Below are 18,555 nucleotides of genomic sequence, written 5' to 3' on the forward strand. Positions count from 1 at the left end.
GGGCTCCCCTCAGACCGCCCGAGCTCCCCTCGGGGCTCCCCTCAGACCGCCCGAGCTCCCCTCGGGGCTCCCCTCGGGGCTCCCCTCGGGGCTCCCCTCAGACCGCCCGAGCTCCCCTCGGGGCTCCCCTCGGGGCTCCGCTCTGGGCTCCCCTCGGGGCTCCCCTCAGACCGCCCGAGCTCCCCTCGGGGCTCCCCTCGGGGCTCCCCTCGGGGCTCCGCTCGGGGCTCCCCTCAGACCGCCCGAGCTCCCCTCGGGGCTCCCCTCGGGGCTCCCCTCGGGGCTCCCCTCAGACCGCCCGAGCTCCCCTCGGGGCTCCGCTCGGGGCTCCCCTCGGGGCTCCCCTCAGACCGCCCGAGCTCCCCTCGGGGCTCCGCTCGGGGCTCCGCTCGGAGCTCCCCTCAGACCGCCCGAGCTCCCCTCGGGGCTCCCCTCGGGGCTCCCCTCGGGGCTCCCCTCAGACCGCCCGAGCTCCCCTCGGGGCTCCCCTCAGACCGCCCGAGCTCCCCTCGGGGCTCCCCTCGGGGCTCCCCTCGGGGCTCCCCTCAGACCGCCCGAGCTCCCCTCGGGGCTCCCCTCGGGGCTCCGCTCGGGGCTCCCCTCGGGGCTCCCCTCAGACCGCCCGAGCTCCCCTCGGGGCTCCCCTCGGGGCTCCCCTCGGGGCTCCGCTCGGGGCTCCCCTCAGACCGCCCGAGCTCCCCTCGGGGCTCCCCTCAGACCGCCCGAGCTCCCCTCGGGGCTCCGCTCGGGGCTCCGCTCGGAGCTCCCCTCAGACCGCCCGAGCTCCCCTCGGGGCTCCCCTCGGGGCTCCCCTCGGGGCTCCGCTCGGGGCTCCCCTCAGACCGCCCGAGCTCCCCTCGGGGCTCCGCTCGGGGCTCCCCTCGGGGCTCCCCTCAGACCGCCCGAGCTCCCCTCGGGGCTCCCCTCCCGCCGCTGCCGCGCGCGCCGCCGCCCCAGGGGCTCTGGGGGCGGGGCGAGGGAGGGGGCCTGCCGCGCGCCGCTCGTCACGTGACACGCCCTTCTCGCGCTCCTCCGCGCCCGCGGGCCCCGCCCCTGCCGCGCCCCGGGCGCTGATTGGCTGCGGCCTGACAATGCGCGAGGCAGCGCCCCCCGCCCCGCCCCCCCCGCCGGCTTCACCCCGGCCGCCACGCGCCGCCGGCCGCGAGCTGCCCGCGCGGCGCCGGCGCGGCCGTTACGGGAGCGCGGCGGGCGCCGAGGGAACCCATGGCCGCGTCGCTGGGGCCGCTGGTGGGAGCCATCGATCAGGGCACCAGCTCCACCCGCTTCCTGGTGAGCACAGCGCGGCCGTCGGGGCGGCACCGGGGCCGGCGGCGCCCCCGCGGCCTGAGGGGAGCCGCGGCTCCCGCGCGCCTTCACTGCCCTCCATCCCCGTGCCGTGCCCTTGGGGAAGGGCGGGGGAACGGGCCGGGCCGCAGCCGCCTGTCTCCCGGAGCAGCGGCGCCGCTCGGCCCGCGGTGCCGGCTGCCGCTGTCCCTCGGGGGCGTTCCGCGGGGAGCGCTGCCGGGGCGGGCGTCCCTCCCCGCTGCTCCGGGGGCCGCGGGGTCCCGCCGCTCCCAGCTCGCTGCGTTCGCACTCTGTCAGGCTTTGGATCCGTGCGGTGTCTCGCCCGAGCGGAACGGAATGGACGAGCTCCTCGGGGACCGGGGAAATGGATCCGTGCGAGTTCGGTGGCTGTGATTAGCTGGTGTTGGAACGGTGCGGTGACTCCGCTGTGTTCCCCGCTAAAACCTGCCCGGGGCCTGCTGGAGTGACTGCTGCAGTTCCTGCCCTAATGTCAGTGCATCTTGTGCACTGTAGGTATTCAGGTGGCTGAACCTGCACACCTTGTTTGCTTAAACACTAGAGGAAGATAAGTTTAAGGATAGGAGAATTAGTATATTAGTCATATATTTGACACTTTAGTTGAAGGATCTATTGAAGTTGAAGGATTATTTCTCTATTATGCAATAGGCTGTAACTAATGTTATGTATGAAACTTACTATAGATACTTCTGGCCTGCAAATATACTGTGCCCTAGCCAGTTAAGTCATGGTAGTTTGACTTCATTAAGGCCCTATGACAACTTCCTCCATGGAAGTGGAATAGAGATATTTACAAGATATAAAACATGTCAAATGTGCAAAGTATGAATTGGGAAGATGAATGTTTTGGTTTGCCCTTGCTTTTTTTTTTTTTTTTTTTTTTAACGTTTTTCCCATGTGAAATGTTCTTTCATGAAGCAGGAGACTAGAATATCTTCTTGACCTATGTTACCATTATTACTCAATATCACGACCTTCATGCGATTGTCAAATGAGAAAACACAGTTCTGGGGGTGGAGAGAAACTCCAAACTGACAAATGACACCAGTGGGCTGTCTTGGATGCCAGTCAGGAGTCCTTTTTGGGAACGAACTTGAGGAAGGTCCCTGTAATGCATTAAGATAAATTCTATCTGCTTTTATGTATATGCCAGGTAAACTTTTTTCTTATCCTAAAAGGATAACACTAGTAGAAGTGAAACTTAAGCTCCTTTTACAAGTGCTTTTGCAAGTTCCTCTTAGGAGGAATTTCTTACACTACACACATTCATCAATGGCTTTTATGCAGTTGGGGAGATCTTGCCTGCCTACAAGAGGATTCAGATGCTTCCTAATTTTTTCAAGAAGTATATAGTGTCTGCCACTTTTAAATTCTTGTATCCTCTCAGTGTCTCTCAACTCATGTCAACATACAGCATTGTCTTAAACTTGGCAGTGTGATCATGTCATTATGATAATAAAGTTACATTAGCTTGAGCAAATAAGATACATGATCTCTGAGTTAAATCAGAACACGGGGGAGAGAGAAAGAAGTGGGCAAAATGTGCAGAGATCTGCTGCAACTCACCTCAGTCATTCAGATAACAACGTGTATCTGGAGAATTCTGTGCTGGAAAGGGATTGCTGCAGTTGGAAGAGAGATTTTGACTTGAAATATTTTAAGCCAGAATGTAATGTATTGTTGTCTGTGCCTAAATTATTTCCTTGGCTCTGTTGGTCTTTTGCTTTTAGTTGTTTTTGTTACATTTCTCAGTGGTCTTGCTACTTTTTTTTTTTAAATGTAGTGTTTCCAACAGTTTTTGTCTTCACCAAGTCACAAGTCAAAATCAGCTTGCTGCTTACGTTGCACTTGTATATTCAGTAGTTCAGTGCAACTCTTATCTAATTTTTTAAGCAAAAGACATAAGATTTTGAGCAGGTTAAAGTGTTCTCCTGGATGAAAAACTGTCTGGTTCAATGGGCCCAAAGAGTAGTGTCAGCAGTTCAGAGTGTAAAGTTACAATTACAGGTGGCAGATTTACCAGTGGTGTCCATAACAGTCAGTAGCAAGGGCTGATACCCTCGGTATTTTCATTGATGGGTTGGGATGTTCTCTCTGATGGGGGTGACCAATTGACTGAAATTCCAGTTGGAGAAGATGCCTGCCAGAATATTCATAAAGTCAAATGAAGCTTAGCACTCAAGACAGAATGCTAAGAAGCTGCCTAGTGAAAAAATTCACACTCATGCTGGACTTCAAGTTGGAAATATGTGAGCAATGCATCCTTGTAGTGGTGCACATTAAGAAAAGTTCAGAAAGTAATTGTTGCCATCTGTGTAGCACTTAGGATGCAGCATCTGGAGCACTGTGTCTGATGTTGGACCCTGCAGAGAATGAGAGCTGGAAGCACTGGATTTCATCCAGCCAAAGGAATCCCTGTGCTGCAGCACAAGGCCATGGAAGGAGGGTTGGGAGGTCGGGGTTCTTTCCTCACAAGAGAGGATTAAGGGGTGTCCTCAGTCTACAGTCTGTGGAGAACACAGAACCAGCCTTTTCTCAGTTATGCACAGGAAAGGAGAGTGGGTAGTGAACACAAGCTGCATCAAGTGAAATATCCAATAGATGTAAAGAAACAATGTTTCACTGTGAGCTCTGGATCAGGGATGAGGAGATGTGTGGAATTTCTATCTTTGCAGATACTCAGTGCCTGATTAAGTGGCCCTGAACAGCCTGGTTTTAAATTCAAGCTTACCTGAGCAGCAAGCTAGGCTAGGTGACCTCCTGAGATTCGGAGTAAATTATCCTGTGTGCAAACACAAGTTTTGTTTGTCCTGCTTGTGAATGAGCACAGAGGCTAAAGAAGCACCAGAACTCAAGTGCGTTTCTGTTATTGTCACTCCTTCTTTAGCCTTGCCTCTCACACAACACACATACAGTGGTAGTTTTATGCTGCAGCTTTATCCTCCACAAACACTATTTTGGATCTTTACCTTTATTAGCTACTTTTACAAAATGAACTGCAATTATTTTTCAGATTTTAAATTTTCTGTTAAGTTGGGTTGAACCTGGGCAACAGATTCAGACTTATTTTTATCAAATACTTTAATCTCTCATGTTCCATTTAATATTATTCAAGAATCATAAAAATACACTATAACTTCTTTTGTGAGAAGTCTTAGGATCATGAGCTAATGGCCAGCTGAACCATTGTTGGATCTCTTCAATAGTGTTTCTGTCATTTTATCCAGGAACAGCAAGAATTGAAAGACACAGTGAAGTAGTACCCACACAGTACTTTAAGTTATAAGTTTGTCAGTCAGACACAGAACCCTTTTTTTCCACCTCTGAAATACTTATTTTTCCCTTACTTTGTCTCCAGAAGAAACAATCAAATAAAGCTATATCATACTGCAAGCATTCTTTTCAATAAACAAAACCTGATTTTAGGTAAGGAAGACATTCATAGGCATTGAGCCTTCCCTTCAGAGGGGAATTCATTTTACTCTTCTGTTTCTTTTGGGGAAAACTTGATTGTATAACTATTGTCAATACAGTTTTCCCTCTAGCTCTTATCACTTAAAGTACAGTGTAGTTTTACTTTTAAATTCCATAATTGTAACCACTTCCTAGATGGTGAGGGAGATCTGTTCATCATGAGCCTTCCAAGAAAGGTAATTTCTAGGAGACTTGTGAAACTTGTACTTATTCATAAATTCTGGCTATGCTACTCCTAGTTAAATACTGGAGTGGGAAATGATTGTTTGTCTCTTATCCTTGCCCCAGCTGGGTTGATTTCAGTGCAATTTCAGAACTCCAGCTCTGAGCTTGTTTGCCTGGCAAAGCCATGGCTGTTCCAGCTTGACACAGACTCATGAAGATAGAGCATAGAATAACAGAAATAGCTTTTCTGCGGGCAGAGTTACATGACAAAGCTTGAGAGATTTGAAAAGTTACTTCTAAAATCTGTTTTCATTGTCTTTTCAGCTGTGCAGCTTCTTTCATCACTTTCATGAACCTTGTATTTCTGTTCATTCCTTGAAAATTGTTACAACTCATTGATATGAATTCTTTTCCACTAAGATAACAAAACATAAATGTAATACACAATAATATGTAATAATATGTTACTGTACTCCTTTATGTGATGTGATGTATTATATTAAAGGCCCAATAAAAGGCTTGAATCAAGTGATCAGCCCCTGTGTCTCTCTGCTTGTTCACATACAAGACACCTATGTAGGCCTTTCTTCTCTGCAGTCCTGAGACTCAAGGCTCAAGCTCTAATTCCCTGTTGGATAGTACAGGGAGGATGTTATTTATTCCTTTTCTTTAATCTCTCACTAGAGAATTCAGTACATATGTGGTGGCTTTCACTTTCATCTCTGTTCAAGACAGCTGTACAAGTCCAAATAGCCTAAACAATTCTTCATTATTACTGCTGATAAAATTAGGGCAAAACTGACTTTGGCTTTCCCCCCCACACACAACTGAGAGTTCAGTAGCATAAACTGGAATCAGGTCTTAATGAATATGAAAAATGAATATGATTGAAAGCCTCTAGTCCCAATAAATTACAGAAATACACTTCAAACCTGTTTCAACAGGGATCTATTAACCTTATCTGAATTATTTGTACTTACTCTCATTTATTTTTCTATCTCCACTGTCAAACAGGAACTGTATAGGGTTTTTGGTTTTTTTCATAACTAGTATTTTTTTGGAGGGAGTGGGAAAGGAAGGCTTTGAGGTCCCATATGTTCTATTTATTCCTTATGTTATATATAATTTTGTAGGTTTCAATTCAGTGACTCATTCCTCTTTCTACATATCAGAAGTCTGTTTATCAGTGTAGAAGTCATAGAATCATAGAATGATTTGGGTCAGAAGGGATCTTAAATATTACCTGGTTCCACCCCCCAACCATGGGCAGGGAACAGCTTCCATTAGACCAGGGTGCACAGGGCCCTGTCCAACCTGGTCTCAAACAGGGATTGCTCCCAGTGAAGCTTTTTAATCCCTTGCCCTGAATAACAGGGAGTGACTGTTGCTTTTGTTGAGAATGTCAGAAGCTTGCAGATTTGTTTGTGATGGATTAGCAAAGTGTCTGCCTAGTTCTTCTCTATGGATATGAAAAAAATCTATGCATTTATAGTGTCATTGCTTCCATTGAAAATGTACTCCTGTCACAGTTTATTACTGTGTCTGCAAGTCACACACTCCAAATTCACTTGACAACTTTGTCTAATTGAATCTGTGCTTCCTACTACCAGTAGGAATCCTTTGCATTACCTTCTCTTTCAAGAAATACTTGAGTGATTAATGGTGAATGATTACCACATAATATTTAACATTGCTAGTATGTCAGATACATAACATATTAACAAACAGGTTAAATAAAAAGTCTTCTTTCTGTCATTATTCTAAGAACCTAGTAAATTTGAAAATGCTTTTGGCAGAAAGACAATTTCAAGTAAAGAAATTTTACTGCATACCTGCAAAACAGCCTCTCCATTAAGTATGTGGTATAGCATTTTGAGATCCATTTCCCATTTTGCAAGTTGCTTCCGAATGTGTAGTACTGAGAGAGCTTTCTCTTTTAATAGGATAGATTCCTGTCAAGTCTGAGCTGATAGATGAAACACAGATAAGTAAATAAAGTAACAATAATTCAGTGGTGCTCTTTCTATAGAATCTTTTGAGCTGATAGCAGAAAAGAATGATCATGTACCTTTTTAAGACTTCTTTTCTAGGCAGTGGAGCTTTCAGTGTTTTCCAGAGTTTGTGCTGTTTTCATCCTTGGAGATTTTCAAGACTTGCTTAGAAAAGGTCTTGAGCAACCTGATCTAATCTCGTTGCTGATCCTGCTTTGAGGTTATACTAGAGATCTCTCAAGATCCCTTTCAGCCTGAATTATTCTGCAATTCTAGTATATAAGTAGAATGTTTCTAAACTTCGAAGTTTCACTCTAGAGAGACTCTTTAAGGTTTCAAAGAAACTAGAGAATCAGAACTTCATCTCCTTTTTGTTAGAGTTGTTCTAATAGTTTCAGAGTAAAGTGTACTGTGTAGGTGATACCAAATTATGGATTAAAAACTTTAGAAGAAATGTCTATAATTTGTGGAATGAGAAGAGAGCATTAACAAGTATAGAATAGGTTCAGTTGTATCCTAGAGGGTGGATGGATATAACTGAATTTTGTTTCTTTAGCATGCAAGTGATTTCTAAATCTGGCTCGGCTCTGCTTGCCATGAAAAGGTAGGATGGTGCCCTGCTGACGCGTTCTGCAGTTCACCTGGACCCGGTGCTAGATTTTACTTTCTAGGTCCCAGAATGTTCTTCACCCCAAAGATTCTGCCTGGTGCTGGGGAGAAAGAGCTGTTCCCCCAGGATTGGCACTGCTGCCCAGCCAGGCACTCTGGCTCACTCACTGTACACTTCAGCTGAATGTTTCACCAGCTGTCCCTCAGCTTGGCCTCAGCAGAGATTCCTTTTGGGAATCTGGTTAATGCTGGTTAATGAGTGTTGTTGCTCATTCTCCATGAGCTACTGCTGCAAGGCAGAACCTCTAACTCTGGATTCCTTAAGAACACCCACTGATAGAGTCCTTGTGATTCTCTACTCTGCTGGTTTTTATTGTAATGTATCCAAATTTAAGTTACTCTTCTGCATGTTCTCTTTTTTGATGGGTTGTGTTGCTGCAGTGGCATTCCTGTCAGATTGTTAATGAGCTCTGTACTTGTAGTTTGTTTTGAAATAAGATGGATTTTGTTTAGGTACTTTCTTGTTCTTTAGTTTCATCCCTTCTATGTTTCATCATAGATTTTCACTCTTCCTAAAAGTGAGCTAACACAAGAAAACACACAAATAACTCTGGCAATAGCGTGATACAGCAAAAGCTAAAGAAATGCTATTATCAACCACAGTGGGTATTTTACTGAGTGATATTCTAATATGCATCAGGAATTCAACTTCTATAACCACTCCAAGAAAAAAATCTGGTTCTTTTCCTACATCAAGAAAAATAAAAAAAAAACATTTAAATTAACAGTGACAGCAAAGTTTGCCAAAATAATCTTTGCCTACCTTAATTTTAAAAGTGTGTGTATCTGAATCCTTGTTACATAGATACTGGGGTTGATGATAGAAAATTAATATCTGTTGTCACAACACTGCATTTGTTCAAAACAATAAATGTTAATTATTGTTGTTTAAACTTCTGTGTTCATAGAAAATTCAATTGTGTAATTTATTTGCAGGTTTTTAATGCAGAAACAGCAGAGCTCTTGAGTCACCATCAAGTGGAATTAAAGCAAGAATTCCCTAGAGAAGGGTATGGTTTGTTTTTTTTCATTTGTGTAGAATTTGGTAGAGCTTATGAATTTTTGTCCATGAGTCGTCAAAACTGAAGTTGATTAATAATTCTTAGTAGCACAGTAACTGCTATAAAAGACTGGGCAGAAAAAATGGATAAGTAAAATATCTCCTGCTGGGTGTCTGGAATGTGCCTGAGTTACGGAAACTAAAAGTACTTGGTGTTTGGCTCTGATCACTCATTTACAGATATAATGTCTGAACGTTGAAGTTTAAAACTAAAGATTAAATAAGACTTAACATCTCACTTAAGGTAATAAGCTGGTAATTTTTATATTTGAATCACAGTCTTCAGCTTGGTTCATAGAAATATCTTCCTTTGTTCTCTGAGGGTTTGTTTGTTTGTTTGTTCCTAACTGACCTAGCATTTGCTGCCAATGTCCTCTGTATAGAACAAAACAAAACAAATTTTTTTGTTTGTAGATATGTAAAACATGTTTTGTAGCTATATTTGTATTAAAATGCTCAGCTTGTTTTTCTGACTAGTATTGTTTTTTCTTTTTATGTACGTTTTTATTAACTGGTGTTTACTATTTGTTAAAGATGGGTGGAACAAGATCCAATGGAAATATTAAACTCTGTCTATGAATGTGTGGAAAAGACCTGTGAGAAAATGAATGAACTGAACATAAACATCGCTAACATAAGAGGTACTTATGGCTAGAGGGCTTTAACATGCTGTGGTTGAGCAATTCAGATAGTTTTTAACTTAATAAATAGAAAGGTGGCAGCATGTGCCAGCCCCAAACAAAATGTCAAATTGTATTTGAAAACAGTTTTCTGGAGAGGAATAATGAGAAAATAAGTCCCTTGTGTGTATTAGCAATGCAGAATCTACAAAGTAGATTTAACCTAATCTTGTAAAATCGTGGACACAAGTGATGAAGAAATTCTGAAATTAAGTTTAGGAATTTAATTTAGGAAAGCTGTTTTCCCTTGTTAGTGTTGTTGCTGTCTCAGTTTGTGGCTGAAAAAATAGAGAGGTTTAGAGCATATAGGTTAATCAGGAAAGATGAGTTCTTAGAAGTAATATTTCTAGATTATACCTTGAAAAAGTTGGAAGCTTTTTATTTCCCATTTACTTTCCACTTCTCCTTACCTGTTCCTCCCTCCTCTCCACCTCTCCGTTCCCTTCCTCACCCCTCCAAAAGGGGAAAACAAACCTTCTGAAAAGGATACTTTCTGTTTTGTCCTGAAGCCATTGGAGTCACCAATCAGAGAGAAACAACAGTGGTTTGGGACAAGACAACTGGAGAACCTCTTTATAATGCTATTGGTAACTATGCTTTCTGCATATGTAATATCATAATATGATCATGTTGGGGAAAAAATGTTACTGTAGTTTCCTGTGCAAATCTGGTTGTGGCCTAGCCTAGTAATTTCTTAGATTTTTTTGATATCTCTGTTGTAAGATGTGTGTTTGTATATATACCAGTGCAGCTTAAAAAAGCCTATTCCATAAAAATTGTTACTTAATAAATCACTTTATTGGTTTTCAAAATACCCCACAATGTTCCTGAGGGGTTCCTGGCACAAAATGCTCTGACTTGCACCCAATCACTTCTTTTGAAATTTTCAGGATGCTGGTGATTTAACTTTAAAGGAAAATCATGTTAAGTAGGTTTAATTATTGATGACTTAATGAATAGTTATTAATACCCAGAGTTTTATTTTTAACTTAGCTTTTCAGATATTGTCATCTGAAAAATGGTAATTGTCTAGAATTGGTTTTTTAGGTCAAGTGCCAGATATAGTTTGACATAGTATGACTGTAAAGCCAGGACTCTTCTATAGTCAAATATATGTAGTTAACAGCTTTATCTTAAACCCAGCTATACCTTGATCACTACAACATAGTCTTTTATTTGAAAGTTTATAGTAGTAAATAGTAAATAATAGTAAATAATCAACCTGCTATTTGTTTTAACCTGTTAGTTTAATCACAGTCATCTGCTGCAAAGTAGCATTAGTCACTTGCTTATATTCTGATAAAGTAAATATCTGACTTACAGAAAATCCTGGTTTTTTCTCAAATAATATGTTCTTCTAAATCAAATTAATTTATCTAACAATTTTAATTTTTGCAACAGTGCCTTTAAGATACAATGGCATTAAAATATTCTTTCTACTACATGAAAAGATAAAAATAGGCAGGAATTCAGTAGCAAGAGCTGTGATTTCATAGAAGCAGGCTGAACATGTCACTTTTTGTGTATTAAATCATATGATCAATTAATTTTATTCATGGTTTTAGTGTGGCTTGACCTGAGAACCCAGTCAACAGTTGAGCGTCTTCTTAAAAGAATTCCAGGAAAAAACAAAACTTTTTCTAAGGTAGGAGGTATTCCAGAACATTGAAATGGTAACTGCTGCAATATATCATATTTTGGATATATGTGTTTAAAATTCCCCTAAACAAAGTCAGTTGTAGTTTCTAGTCCCTTCTAAGCTTGTCAAATTATAAAAAATGATCATAAGATACCGACCTGAGACTAGAAAATTTTTTATTTCCTTAAAATAAATGTTTAACACTTATTTAATGTTTCACTACGGAAGTGAGACCTAATCCTGTGCTATCTAGCCAATATAAAATGAACATTGCACACAAAAATTAAGATCAAGTAGAAAAAAAAATAGGAAATAATTTACTGGTATGAAATGTTATTATCCATTCTCATGCCTTAATATTGAAATTAATTGCATCCAACCTAAGAACAAGGAAGATCATTCGTAAAGAGCAAGTTCATTCTTTTTTTGTGAGCATATATATAACAATTTGGAAACTAAATCCTGTAAAAAGGTGTCACAGTTGTTTGATTTATGTTGTCCTTTACTGATAGAATAAATATTATGTATTTTTTATATTATATGTTTTCCTGCAGGCAGGAGATGGATGTCCAAAAGTGTACAAACTTACTTGATTTTCAGGTTCTAGTAGAACGCAATTTTCATCTTTCCTGTGTTGTCCTGCCCATTTTTGTTGTTGTTACTTATTGTCTAGTCATATGGAGATATCCTAGATAAGACAGGGCTTCTGCAAACAACTTTATCCACGTAGATGATCTTTGAACTGCATTTAGATCAGCTTTGATCTTTATCTATTATCGCACTGGTCATTTGATTTTGATGTTTTCAGACTTGTGTGTCATATGCTTAGTACTTGTTTAAATAATTACAGAAGTTCATGGAACTTCTCTGAGTTTTGTATCTTTTTCCGTTACTATCACCATTTTTACATATATCTACAGTATTTATGGAAAAGATATTTGCATGGTGTTTAAATTATTTTTTGTAATTTTACAGTTTAAGACTGGTCTTCCACTTAGCACTTATTTCAGTGCAGTGAAACTTCGATGGCTTTTGGATAATGTGGAAGAGATTAAGAAAGCAGTTGAGGATGGAAGAGCTTTGTTTGGTACTATTGATTCATGGCTTATATGGGTATGTATTTGTGAGTTTATTGTCACTCTTCTTAAAATGAATTTCCATATTATGTAACTCTCCATGCATGTGATACATGATGCCCACTAATGACACAATGATGTCAATAGAAGCTACTAAAGAAATTCCTATGAAGTTCCTTGCAAGATGAACTTCTACTGTCCCTGTACCACTATCTTTTTCTAGATTCTTATGTGTAGTTTACTGTTATAGTTTGCTGTAAAACTTTGCTTACACTTTCAGAAAAATCTTGGACTTTAGAAAGGTGTATTAGGTCTGCCTGTTTAGTTGTTGCAGAAATACCAGAGTTCCTAATCCCAAGGTGGAAACTTTTTGATTTTGAATTTTTTTTGTAATTTGTTGAAATAAGTCTATATTTCTCCTTGACAAATGCTGTGATTTTTTGTTCAGAGTTTGACAGGTGGAAAGAATGGAGGCATTCACTGTACAGATGTCACCAATGCCAGTAGAACGATGTTGTTCAACATTCATTCCTTGGAATGGGATCCTGACCTCTGCAAGTAAGCTCAGTTTTTCAGTAATATTATCATTTAAATAGTTTCTAACTCATTTAAAGGTAAGAATATCTCATCTAAACTAAGATCAGCAGGTACTATTCTATTTGCTGTTGACATTTATAACATTCATTGTTCTCAGATGTCCAATTTACAACAGTCTGGATTAACTAAAAGTAGTAGAATCTTTCTGTAGGTGGAGGCCTGGCTCAGGAAAACAATTTAGCTCAGTTGATTAAAGCATGATGCTAATGATGCCTGGGTTGTGGGTTCAATCCCTGTATGGGCCAATCACTTCAGATCCTTCCAATTCAGAATATTGTGATTTAATAGTTTCTTTATTACTTAATCAGATTTGTACAGCAGCTGGAATGATAGTGTCTCTATTTGAGATTTCAATAAGTGTGTTATTAAGACATTGTTGGAAGAGGCATGGATTTCTATGTAAAACAATTGGATATGTCCTCAAAGATTGAAATACATGCTGTTTTCCTCCAAAATTCAGTGTCCACTGTAACAAGTGGAAAAACATATCGATTAAAACCTAGAAACAAAGGTTTCTTTTATAATTTTTTTTCTTTATAAGCTTAAACTTATTTAAGAAAATAAATGCAAAATGTTTTCTGATTTAGCACTGACTATATAATATACATTATTCTTTGTTGTGTTCAGGTTCTTTGATATTCCTATGGAAATACTTCCAACTGTACGAAGCTCCTCTGAGATTTATGGTGTGATGGTATGTGTCCCAATATTTGTGTGAAATATATCCTGTAAAAATATAACTGTATCCATTTGGATTCGACAGATTCCACAGATTAGGATTAATGGCTTTTTCTAGACCAGTATTATTTGGTTTATGATTAGTAAACTGTTACCTACTGTTATATAATATTATAGGAAGTTGAGTATTTGATTACTTTAATGCAGCACCAATTCTTCTTTAGGAATTTACAGTGGCATCTAATTAATGAATTTCAAGATTAGATAAACTGGATGTTGGGATTTTGCATTCTTTTTCCTGGTAATTTGAGCTATTGTAAATAAGAATACATGTATTTTGTAGTGAAGACAAGTTACAAGATGGATTTTTTTAAATAGAACTCTAACTTCCCTGAAATATTTTTGTTAATGTTTTAATGGAAATGCCACTAAAAGTCATTGCTGATGTTTTGTATATGAAGGTTGGATAAAAGTGAGTTGTATTAGGCTGAATGAGTAAGGTAAATGGAAAAAGATACTGCCTGACCACCAGAACAGAATTGCTCCTCACTTTAAATGTGAACTTCTGTTTCTCTTCCCCTTTCCATTTTTTTTTTCTCTTTCTTCCTTGCTGGCTGTAGAAAATCTGTCCTAGCCGGGTGAGTAGAGGCTTCCATTAGGCTGAACCACCTATATCTTACTCATTCTGCTCAGATGCTGTGCATTTTCTTTGGTTTAAGGATTAGAAAAAGTGCACTTCCTAGGCCAATAAATTTGCTGTGTGTTTCCAAATCTGAGATAATACAATTAGAATGCTAAAATTATTTCTAAAATGTGATCTCAACATATCTGTTGATACGTATCTGTTCCACACTGTTGAATATTTATTTTTATAGTAAGCTAAAAAATACAGCTACTGGCTAATAAATGTTAGCTATAGCATTTTATAAGTGAGAAGAACTGTCCATTCTGTCAAAAAATATTTATTCTATGGTAGCTAAACATAAGATTCATGTAGAGCTTTTTAGTACATTTCTAAACAGTTATCTTAAATACAGTTAATAAAAATGTGAATTAATTCAGATTGGAAATACACTTGCATGGCTTTACTGAAAATTCATTTTCACAATTGCACAAAAAAACAGTTTAAAGAAACACATAGCAATTTTCAGGAAATAGTTAAATAATTAAATAAAATTTTCCAGATACCCTCACTAAGTTTGCACGACACTGAGTTGGACAGAAATGTTGATCTGCTGGAGGGCAGGAAGGATCTGTGGAGGGATCTGGACAGGCTGGAGTGATGGGCTGAGACCAATGTTGTGAGATTCAACAAGGCCAAGTTTCAGGTCCTGCCCTTGGGTGACAACAACCCCAGGCAGAGCTACAGGCTGGTGGAAGAGTGTCTGGAAAGGTGCCTGGGGAAAAAGGAGCTGGGGGTTTGGGTAACAGCAGCTGGACATGAGCCAGGTGTGCCCAGGGAGGCCAATGGCACCTGGCCTGGATCAGCAATGGTGTGGGTGCAGGACCAGGGCAGGGATTGTCCCCCTGGGCTCAGCACTGGTGAGACCACACCTCAAATCCTGTGTCCAGTTTTGGGCCTCTCACTACAGGAAAGGCATTGAGGGGCTGGAGTGAGTCCAGAGAAGGGGAACGGAGCTGGGGAAGGGTCTGGAGCTCAGGTCTGATGAGGAGCAGCTGAGGGAGCTGGGGGTGTTTGGCCTGGAGAAAAAGAGGCTCAGAAGGGGACCTTAGCACTATATAACTGCCTGAATGGAGGTTGTAGCCAGGTGGAGCTCGGTCTCTTCTCCCAGGTAACAAGTGATAAAACAAGAGCCTTCACTGCTTGTCAAATATTGGAACAGGCTGCCAGGAGAAGTGGTGGAGTCACCATCTCTGGAAGGTATTTAAAAGGTGTATAGATGTGACACTTACGGGCATGGATTAGTGATGGACTTGGCAGTGCTGGGTTAACAGTTGGATGTGATAATCTAAGAGGTCTTTTTCAATTTAAATGATTTTATGATTCTTTAACAGGAATGTAACTGGTAGTGTTTGGAAGAAAGCCTACTTGAGACGTAAAATGCTGTATCTTAAAATCAGGCATCTGCCTTTGCTTAGGATGTCACCACAGCTATATTTTTTTCCTGATCACTTTACCATTTTGCACTTTTGCATTTTACACTTGGCATTTACTGCACAGATTACACTGAACTGGGTTTTCTGTATAGTATTATTTTAAGAAAATTTATGCTAGAAACTTTTGAGGTCACATAAACTATATTTGTAAAACGTCCTACTCTCCACTTCTTAGTGGTTTAGACATGAGCTGCATTAAGCTGAAACAAAGTGTACTCCTGAACTGAGACATGTTGTTTTCATGACCCTTCTTTGTTTTCCTTTGAGCATTAGAAGTTTAGCTTATTTCTCATTGCCTTCAATTCTAGTCATGGAAAGCTAACTTGGAGGTTTTCTTTCTCTTTTTGCAAAATAGGACTCTGGAGCTTTGACAGGTGTACCAATTTCTGGGGTAAGTCCTACTTCAGCTTAGATTTTAGCATGACAACCCAGAACTGCATGAACATAGCTTCACAGGAAAAAGCTTTAAGGATGAGTGAATCCTGCTATGAATTAAGTTTTTTGGTTTTTACTTCAAGTTAAACAGGAAGTAGACTTTTGAAGATTAATCACTATTTGGCTTGATCCATTATTAATAAGGTGTGGCTATGGAATACAAATGAGAACTTTAGTTGGAAATTTGGTATCTCTAAGTAAATGACTAACATTACAAAATGGAAGCAAGCTCTGCTTCATATACATAAAAGAAATATATACATAATCCAGAAATGCTGGGCAAATTCTCAGCTTTTTCCAATAACATGTGTTAAGATAGTAAATTTTAGTTTCTATTTAAATTGCTCAGTCTAAGTAGCACAACACATTTTGTTTGCAATTCTTACAGAGGGAAGAGTAATAAAAATCATAGCTTTTCTCTTTCATAGCTTTTCTTTATCATAGCTTTTAATCATAGCTTTTCTTTTTCACTTTCAGTGCTTGGGTGACCAGCATGCTGCTCTTGTTGGGCAAATGTGTTTTAAAGATGGACAAGCAAAAAACACGTAAGTTATTAGGAAAGTAATAAGATAAACACCCTGCTCTGTTTTGAATTTAGTATTATGTTCTCTTTCAACCAACTGCCAAAGTCTTTTGTAGTTAACGTGCAATTACAGATCTACCTTTTGAGTGTGTTGACCCACAAAGTAAACCATGTCTTGACTCTTATATAAAGTAATGAATATATTAAAGTTACATGGCTTGTGAGGTGTATTTTGGAGCACAGTCACTGTGAGGAAAATCTATATGTGTCAGTAGGGTTTTCATTTTAACATTCTTCATAACACAGATTGAAAAAGTTGCAGTGTCATTTAAATGGTGACCTAAGGTTCAGCAAATAGAGTACAGTGAGTTAGATTGCATTGACTAGAATGACACAGCTTTGCTAGATGGGAAAGGTCTGTTTTAATTGCAGTGCTTAGTTTTGCTTTTATGCCTAGCTCAGAGTGGAGAACTTTACATTTGCATTTTCCTGTTTCTCAGCCTCTTAGTGTCCTTTGTTTAAAATAGCTGATCAGTTAAATCAGGCAACTGGTTTAATCAAAAAATCATTGGAGGAGAAGCTGTCTGCTTAAATGACTTACTGTTCCATTTACAGTCAGGTGCTTACCTAAGCATGTAGGGACATACACACTCAAGTATGGGAGCTTCACAGGTATGATTACATATTAGCCTATCTTGTTTTAATTCATTTCTGTTATTGCTTTACTATTTCTTTTTCCAAATATAACTGAAGGCTATCTCTGGACTGGTTTAAGGTATTAGTTTTGAGGGGTTTAAAAAGGTAAGGAATATTTTTCTTGAGGATAACTTCTTAGAGTATGTTGGAGTGGTTTGTAGTATTTTGTACTTCTTATATTAAACTGTGTTCTTATATGAGTGTGTATGCACACACATATGATTTGGCCTTCAAATGGGAAACATGCCATTTTTAAAAATTTTTGAATTTGAAAGAAATTTTTAATTTGAATTTTGGTTTGAAAGACAACCCTCTTTGTGACAGGAACAAAGTTTCTTAAAATTTCCCATTTAGTACTGTGAAATATTTATTTTATAAAGTTGCTCTCATAATCAGCTTAAATTGAAGTAGGTAAACAGCCACCAAAGAGAAATTTACAGTTTTAGAAATTTATAGTTTTAGAAATTTATAGTTTTCAGCTATATCTCTAATTGATCAAGTGTTAAACAAAAAAAATAGTGAGAGAGAAAAAAGACATTGACTCGATTTTTCAGCTTCAGGCTGCATTCAGATCAACTTTTTGAGGATAGTTTTATCATCCGTTAATGGCAGCAAAACCTTCAAGGGTCAAAGAGAGTGATGTCCTGACTCTTTACAGGGGACTCATGGATTGAAGGTTATGCAATTAAACATTTTTAAAACATAACCTGTTTAAAGCAGGTTATGCTTTAAACATTCTGGTTTTAACTTTGCTTTACTTTCATGCTAGGTACGGAACAGGTTGTTTCTTGCTGTGCAACACAGGTCAGAAGGTCAGTTGCATTTTTGAGTTGTTTGCTTTTTTGCTTTTCACAATCCATTTAAGTTCTGAAGCACAACTGTAAGTTAGCCATTCTTAGACTTATTAACAATAATCATAATGGCAAAGGGAAAAGCATGTACTGAAATCTGAAAGAATAAAAGTAGTAATCTTTTCAAGGTTTCTCCTTGAAAAAATGGAATCTTTTAAGAATCCATTTCCTATCTCCTTAAGTTTCCAAACAGAACTTTTCTTAACGAGGTTCTTGCTCTTCCCTTGTATATATTTCTTGTTGTCACCCAGACAGGATTATTTAACCATGTGCCTATTTCCTTGTCTTGGCTGTTTTATTTATTCTTTTCATTATCTGTCATAATTTCTTTGTAGTTGGAGTTGAATAAATAGCACTAAAGTGTGGCTTCCTTCTCATTTACATCTTCCCTTAAAGACCCCCGATTCTTTTCTATAAGGAAGATGGAAAGATCTGCAGCAGCTTTTGGAAACAAGAATTAGCACCAGCAATCTAAGTGTTCTATCTTGGTTTATTTAGAGTTACTGATAATTTATTTTGTTTAAACTTTGTGTATTTCCTTTGAAGGTTTGGTCCCTTGTTTATTGTAATTTGAATGTTT

The 18,555-nt window shown here is 39.9% G+C and overlaps 1 protein-coding gene across 3 annotated transcripts in view; it reads left to right on the forward strand.

Moving 5' to 3' along the window:
- The first annotated feature begins 1,161 nt into the window (after positions 1-1,161).
- The window catches only part of GK (glycerol kinase), a 34,352-nt gene continuing 16,958 nt past the window's right edge, over positions 1,162-18,555 (forward strand). For 2 of the 3 annotated variants that reach the window (XM_021552974.2, XM_021552976.2), the window contains exons 1-12: positions 1,162-1,290; positions 8,559-8,632; positions 9,217-9,323; positions 9,872-9,949; positions 10,928-11,007; positions 11,977-12,114; positions 12,526-12,635; positions 13,302-13,368; positions 13,973-13,990; positions 15,826-15,861; positions 16,383-16,450; positions 17,894-17,936. In XM_021552974.2, the coding sequence (XP_021408649.1) occupies positions 1,225-1,290; positions 8,559-8,632; positions 9,217-9,323; positions 9,872-9,949; positions 10,928-11,007; positions 11,977-12,114; positions 12,526-12,635; positions 13,302-13,368; positions 13,973-13,990; positions 15,826-15,861; positions 16,383-16,450; positions 17,894-17,936 (885 nt within the window). In that variant the 5' untranslated portion in view covers positions 1,162-1,224. The remainder of the gene's footprint in view (positions 1,291-8,558; positions 8,633-9,216; positions 9,324-9,871; positions 9,950-10,927; positions 11,008-11,976; positions 12,115-12,525; positions 12,636-13,301; positions 13,369-13,972; positions 13,991-15,825; positions 15,862-16,382; positions 16,451-17,893; positions 17,937-18,555) is intronic. The other variant, XM_021552975.2, reaches the window with a different exon arrangement.

Source organism: Lonchura striata, chromosome 2 (assembly GCF_046129695.1).
Source record: "Lonchura striata isolate bLonStr1 chromosome 2, bLonStr1.mat, whole genome shotgun sequence".
Taxonomy (NCBI): domain Eukaryota; kingdom Metazoa; phylum Chordata; class Aves; order Passeriformes; family Estrildidae; genus Lonchura; species Lonchura striata.